General features: G+C 42.7%; 1 protein-coding gene across 2 annotated transcripts in view; it reads left to right on the forward strand.

Moving 5' to 3' along the window:
- UBE2K (ubiquitin conjugating enzyme E2 K) overlaps positions 1-6,846 on the forward strand; it is a 37,254-nt gene extending 30,408 nt beyond the window's left edge. For both annotated transcript variants that reach the window (XM_077301719.1, XM_077301718.1), the window contains exons 6-7: positions 3,108-3,236; positions 4,062-6,846. In XM_077301719.1, the coding sequence (XP_077157834.1) occupies positions 3,108-3,236; positions 4,062-4,136 (204 nt within the window). In that variant the 3' untranslated portion in view covers positions 4,137-6,846. The remainder of the gene's footprint in view (positions 1-3,107; positions 3,237-4,061) is intronic.
- Positions 6,847-7,078: the final 232 nt, after the last annotated feature.

Raw genomic sequence — 7,078 nt, forward strand, 5'->3', positions numbered from 1 at the left:
ATGGAAAAACTCGAAACAGATTTTTAAAAAAATACAGGGAAAATGTGTCATCGAGAGATAATGCTCTTGGGTTTCTAATTGCTTAATATCAGCTTTCGTTTCTTGCTACCAGTGTGTAGGCACATACAAGGCAGAGTCATATTGCATCTTCATTATTGTGAAAATGGAATTTTGCAGTCGTATCTGCGAAATTTAAGAGGAGTAATTTGCTACCCCAGGTTATGTTGACACTGTTGAATATTTTCAGTAGTACACTACAGTAAGCCTTCCAGGTAAATCCAGCTAATCACCATGAACAAGCTGTGCTTTGCTAGTGACTTATCTATAGCAGTGAGCAGCCATTGGCTGCCTGTGAAATGTGAAAGGTGCTAGGATATGAAATACAGTGAGACTGACTAGAGCTGAACCATTCTGTTGGGAGCTCTAACTCCTGCCCACCCTTGAACTCTTGAGGCCCCACCTCCAAACCTCAGGGAACTTTCCTGACCCAGCAGTCACCCACCTCTAGTTGCTGGACTATAGAGATCTGCTCCTCAGGGAAAATGGCTGTTGGCTCAGGGAAAATGGAGGGGAGACTCTACAATGACAACTCATCTCCTCCTGATGAAATGGGTGGCTTGGGAGGGGGGAACTCTGGCAGACAGGTTGCAAGATGGGAGAGGTTGAGACTTGGGGATTTGTTGGAATAGTAGGTCATTTCCAGGCAACAAAGATCAGTCCCCTTGGAGAAAAGCCCTGTCTTTGGATCCCATGGAGATGTAGTGATGCCAGGCTGCAGTTGGGTAACAAGGGAAAATTCTGGGCGGCAGTAATTGCTAATGACAATAAATATCAAACAATTCATAAACTTGTCAGTTTTCTTCCTTCAATGAAAATATTTGATTGACAGCAAAATTTGTTTAGAGAACTGAACACCTTTCAGTCAGTATGTTCTTGAGTTCAGTTCACTATCAATGTAAATCAAAAACAGTTTCAAACCTGAAAACATTGGTTGGCAAAGAACTTACAGAGGGCTTCTCAATTACTGCCTTTCTCAACTTTTTTACCATTGAGAAACCCTAGAAGTGGAATCTCCCAAGTCCCAGCTGGGGATAGCATCCTTGCCACTGTTCACGGGTGTCAGCCTCCAAGTGGGACCTGGAGAATGAAAGCTCCTCTCCAGACTGCAGAGATCAGTTCCCCGGAGGAAAGGGCTGCTTGGGATGGGGACGGAGGGCTGTGTTGCACTCCCCCCCCCACACACACAGACAGAGAGCACAAGAAAAAAGCATTCTTCCCTTCTGAACTTGCAAACCTTAACCACACAATCACCTCTCCATGTAGAAAATACCTGAGTATCTCCCTCCTTGAATTGCTCTGAGAAGCAAGTCAAAAAATACACCATCCTCCCAATGGGTCAGCTGGAATTGATTCCCTGCTCGTTCACTTGCTGGGTGACCATGGGCTAGTCACAGTCCTGTTAGAAACTGTTCTTACAGAGCACGTTCTCTTAGAGCTCTCAGACTCACCTACCTCACAAGGTGTCTGTTGTGGGGAGAGGAGTGTGAAACTCCTTTTGGCAGTGAAAAGCATGGTATAAAAAAAATCTTATACTGGGAAGGTGCTACTGGAAAACATTGTCTCCCCCCCTCCATATGTCCCCATGGTGCTTCTGTGCCCTGTCTTCATTTTCCTCATCTTCCATGCTATTGGTCTCACATTGCTTTGTTGCAGTGGTCTTGGAAAGTCTGCAGCAATATGAAGGTGGTATCTATATGGAATGGGAAAGTCTATATCTTCCCAGTCCCACCCACATCAGCATTATTTTCCCTGTTGCAATTGCCTATGATGGCTACCCCCAAAGTGTTCCACCCTTTTCAGTCTGCAAATTGCAAACCTCACATGACTGACTCAATGGTCACACACTCCCAGGACAGAGGCTTTTCCTGACTGTCCTGAGTCCCGGAGGGCTGACAGGAGGGCATTTCTGAGCCTCCCACAGTCCTCCCCCCACTCCAAATGGTACACAGAGGCTGCATCAAGAGGTGGCCCACTCCTCATCCATGGCCTCCAAGGAGGCCAGGGCAACTTACTGGCAGCAGGTCAGCGCTTCTTCCACCCAGCAAACTTCTAACACTGGAAGGAAGTTGGAGGTGGAGAGCAGACTCTTTATTAGGTTTTCCTGGCTGAAGCCCGCGACTTAGTCTGAATAAACATTCCCAGGGTACATTTCCTGACTGTATGCATGCAATTTGACCTAATTGGCCCTCATTGGTAGAACGTGATTTAAACTGATTGGCCCTCATTGGCAGAGTGTAATTTGAACAGAGTGGTGCTCACTCATGAGTAAACATTCCTAGGGAAGGGGCTTTTCTTGGCTGCCCTATGCCCCAGAGGGCTGGCAGGGGGTTGTTTCTGGGACTTCCACAGTCCTCTCTCCAGAAGGCACACAGAGGCTGTACCAGGAGGTGGCTCGCTCTACCTCCCCATGTCCTCCAAACTGAAAGATATTAGGAGTCCAGGGAAACTTACTGGCATGCTCTGAGGCTGACTCCTCTTTCACCCAGAAAATTTCTGAAACTGGCAGGAATTTGGAGAGCTGACTTCCTCTTAGCCTTTCCTGACTGAGAGCTCCCTCCTGATTGGAGCTAAACTATCCTGGCTGAGGACTACAATGTATTCAATGAGGAAACAATCCCAAAGTAGAAGCTTTTCTTGGCTGTCTGCATGCAATTTAACCTGATTGGCCCTCTTTGGCAGAGTGCTCTCCCAAATGGCAGCATACTTGAAAGGAGGGCCAATCAGGTATGGAATGAGTTGGCTACACACAAGTTCAGCTTTATAATGGTTAATGATAAAAGCAGCATCAAATATACTCAAGTAAAAACAGTAGGGGACCCCCCCCCCCGCTGCAGAAATAAACAGAAATCAAAAGAAGTAATCACCCAGACTGAAAACCTCTTAATCAGTTGAGTTCATGAATAAAGAAACATCTTTCATTAAGACTCAGGTTAATGCCAGACTGAAGACCCTTTCCTTGTGCTAATGAACGTTATTGGTTTGAATGCAAAAGTTTCCCTTCTGTTTTTTAACTTCACTTTTTCTTTTCCTCCCTTTCTTCGTTATAGTACAAACAAAATCCAGAAATGTTTAAACAGACAGCTCGACTTTGGGCGCATGTGTATGCTGGAGCACCAGTTTCTAGTCCAGAATACACCAAAAAGATAGAAAACCTTTGTGCTATGGGCTTCGATAGGGTAAGTCTCATACAAATAAGGCTGCTCTTGTTAATCCCGCCTGTGCCCCCCTGTCCCTCGTTTCTTTGCTTGCTTAACACCACGGAGAAGTTTTTAGTGACTCTGAAAGTTCAGAGACGTTAATGTAATACTTGATTTTTGGTGAAATTCCTAAAATCAAAATAATGAGTAATTTCTTAGAATCATAGAGTTGAAAGGAACTTCCAGGGTCATCTACTCATCTAGTCCAATTTAATGCAGGAAACTTACAACTACATTTCCAGCATTTCCCTGGTTATGCAAGAAAAGCCTAGCACTGATAATTTTATCCCCTTGGTTGTGGTCTGACCCTCTGGGGCAGAAAGCAGCTCAGATCCATCTTCTATGTCAGGGGTAGTCAACCTGTGGTCCTCCAGATGCCCATGGACTACAATTCTCATGAGCCCCTGCCAGCATTTGCTGGCAGGGGCTCATGGGAATTGTAGTCCATGGACATCTGGAGGACCACAGGTTGACTACCCCTGTTCTATGTGATAGCCCTTCAAGTACTTGAAGGTGGCTATCATATCACCTCTTAGTCGTCTTCTCTCCAGGCCAAACAGACCAAACTCCCCCAGTCTTTCCTCATACATCTTGGTCTCCAAACCCCTCACCATTTTCATTGCCCTCTCTGGACGCACTCCTGTGTGCCTACATCCTTATTTAATTGTGATGCCCAAAACATAATGCAGTACTCTTATGTGAGGTGTAACCAGAGGCAGTGACATATATTCTTTGCATTTGAGGCTGTATAAAGAGAAGCATGTTCTGATTCCTTTTTTTGTTGTTGTTGTATTGTCTTTGCAGAATGCAGTAATAGTGGCCTTGTCATCAAAATCTTGGGATGTAGAAACAGCAACAGAACTACTCCTGAGTAACTGAGCCATGTGCAGAGAACTGCTTCTGTAGTCCAGCTTACCCTTTCTTGAGGAGCAGCAACATCTCTTATTTTTAGGTTTCTATATAGATTCTCTTTTAAAACTGGCATTCTTGCCTGATGCTATCTAGGCACTATTGGAGACTGAAAAAAGAAACATGCTCTGTAAATAAAGCTAATTAAACGTCTGTGTAAATTTAAAAAAAAAAGAGGGGGAAATACTTTAATTTTTTCTTACTAAATATTGTAAATTCCTTGAGCTTGGCTAAAACAATGGGGGACAACATGCCTACTTTAGAGTTAGCGGTGTGACCAAGACTAGCAGGAATTTGTGTCAGGATTTTGACTTTAAGAATTACTCAGAACACATCACTGATTGTATCCATAGTCATCAGTTGTTGATGTCACTCATCCCAGCTACCTTAACCGTTTTTTAAAATGGATCCTACGTGCCTGTGGACTGACCTTGTATTTGCATGCTTGTACTTTACTTAGACACTTAAAAAAAAAAGTAGGGAAAACTGAACAGAGCACCATTTGAGTATTCATTCTTGTAATTTTCCCTAAAAACTTTCCAGCTGTGCTCATGGTTCAAAATGATGGCTGACTCAGACGTTTTCAGCGCCTAATGACAAATAGCAATCCCATATCTCTTCCTTGCCCCCTCACTCACCCCCCCCCAGCTGCACACACAACTACACCATCACACTAGGACCTCTCCAGAATTTTGTGGGTCTGTGCCATTTAAAGTAGCCTAGTTTTCCACTTCAGGTGGTATATTTTGAATAACCAGTAAAAGTGTTTCAACCATTGTAATTTCTACACTATTGTATAAAGGTTTGGTATATTTGGACATAGCACAAACAAGTGGAGCTGCTCTTTTGTCTCTTACGCAGAAATCAAACCTCTTCCAATAAATCCTGGATAGAATGACTTTTGCTGGGAAGAACTGGTTCTCTGTTAACCCTGAGAATGCCACTGTTTTCTCCAGTATTTGCTGTGGTGCAATCAGATCTATGGTAATAGCTTCCTAGTTCAATTTTTGGTAGGGGTTGCTTATAAGGAGTTTTGGCTGTCACTGCATTTTCCATGGTTTGACACTTGGAGGTCTTTTTTTTTTAATTGTACATATGTTAAAAGCCAGAACTATCTTCTGGATTGATGTCTGCTAAAACACTTGTATATATAGTCCATCTTTTTATTCATCCTGAGCGATCTAAAGCCTCTGAATCATTAGTTTTATAAACTGCAAACACTCACATCTTTGTTGAAAATTTACAATATTTTTACACAACTGCCTCAATTACTTTTGAGCTACAATGCAAAGAGATGAGGGCACAATCGGAGGACATCAAGTGTGACAAGCGTTGTTTGCTTTTCGATATTTCTTCTCTACAATAGATTGGAAAGTATTCAGTTAATTTTTGCTTGAGGATCAGACAATGGACTGCTGCCCCTGCCCCATCACTCATTTTGCTGCCTACTTATGACAATAACCGTCAAACATCTGATGTGAAATACAGAAATTGAAGAGATGGGTGTAAGCTTAACTAATGGCAGGGTTGTTTTCTGCAGCAATCAAAGCTTATCCATAACTTACAAGTTGTTGGGACGCACACATGGGGGGCGGGGAGGGGAATGGTATGGATCTCTTCACATCCAATTTATGCATTTGGTGATAGTTGTTTTTTTCCCCTTGCAGTCATGTAAATCACTTTCAAATGCCAAAGGAAATGTGATTTTTTTTTTGTCATTCCTTGATATTTATTTATTTTTTTAACAGGCTGCTGCTGCTGCTGCTGCTCAATGAGTTTGTTAAATAATAACCAGGGCCATTGCAACCCTGGCGGTCTGCCATTTGTGTTTGTACTTTTAAAAATGGTCGATATTATGAGTTCCTCTGCAACATTGTTTTACCCTGGTGGTAATTATGTAAATGGCTGTTGGATTACATTTTTCCTTTGTTCTTTGCAGTTTATTAAAGGAAAGAATGCGGAAGTGGTTAGAGGGATAACATGTCTTTCTGCTTTTCCATCTGGATAACGCTAATCCTTTTAGGGAAGTTTTCTGTGATTGTGTCCAATGAAACTAGAATGGCTTTGAACACAGGAGAAAAGGCTTAAGCTAAACTTCATAGTTCTGATTTTTTCTTTGGTTACAGAACTTCTGTCTGTACACACATGATTGTACGGGTGCTAAATTTCTTGTTTTATAGTTCTACTAATGGCAGTAGGGTTTGCTGGCTCCTCTGTGTGTAGAGGTTTCTCAAGAGTCATAAAACACTGCACTGAGTAGGAATCCTTACCTTGACATTAATGGCAAATTGGGAAGGTGAGTGTAAATAAAAGAGTATGTTTTATGCTTCATAACAGCACCCAGAATCACTAAATGCCGCTGAGTTGGCTTGGGACTGATGTATTCAGTGGACAGACGCAAAGAGAGTGTGAAAGGTTGACTATAACCTTGTTGTTGTGGCCTGTATACCTGTAGTGAAGGAACTGCCACTATCTCTGCTTAGTCTCCATTATTCATTGATGCTGTGATATCTTGTCAGTTATAAAGATGGTCTTAAAAGACCCTGTTTCTGGGAGTTTTAAACAGCCTGTATTTTATGTCTTGCAGATTTGTTGAAACTGATTGGTATCTTTGTATACCAAGAAGAATCTTTCTTTGTGTGATTTCAATAAACTCTTACCTTATTATGGAGGCAAGAGAGATGAGGTGCCCTTGCTAAGTCTTTGTATGTGCCAATTCTCTCCCCCCCCCCCGAACTCATTTGGTCCCCAGCATCAGTAGGGATAGGCATGAACTGGTTCGTAAGCCAAAATACAGCATGAACCTAGCCCAGTTTGTAGCCTCTGAACCTATGTTAAGGGAAGGTGCCTTCCCCGAACATTTACTTAACAAGTGTAGTTGTCTGCCTACTCATCAATTAGGCAGAAATAGC

This window comes from Paroedura picta, chromosome 10 (assembly GCF_049243985.1).
Source record: "Paroedura picta isolate Pp20150507F chromosome 10, Ppicta_v3.0, whole genome shotgun sequence".
NCBI lineage: Eukaryota > Metazoa > Chordata > Lepidosauria > Squamata > Gekkonidae > Paroedura > Paroedura picta.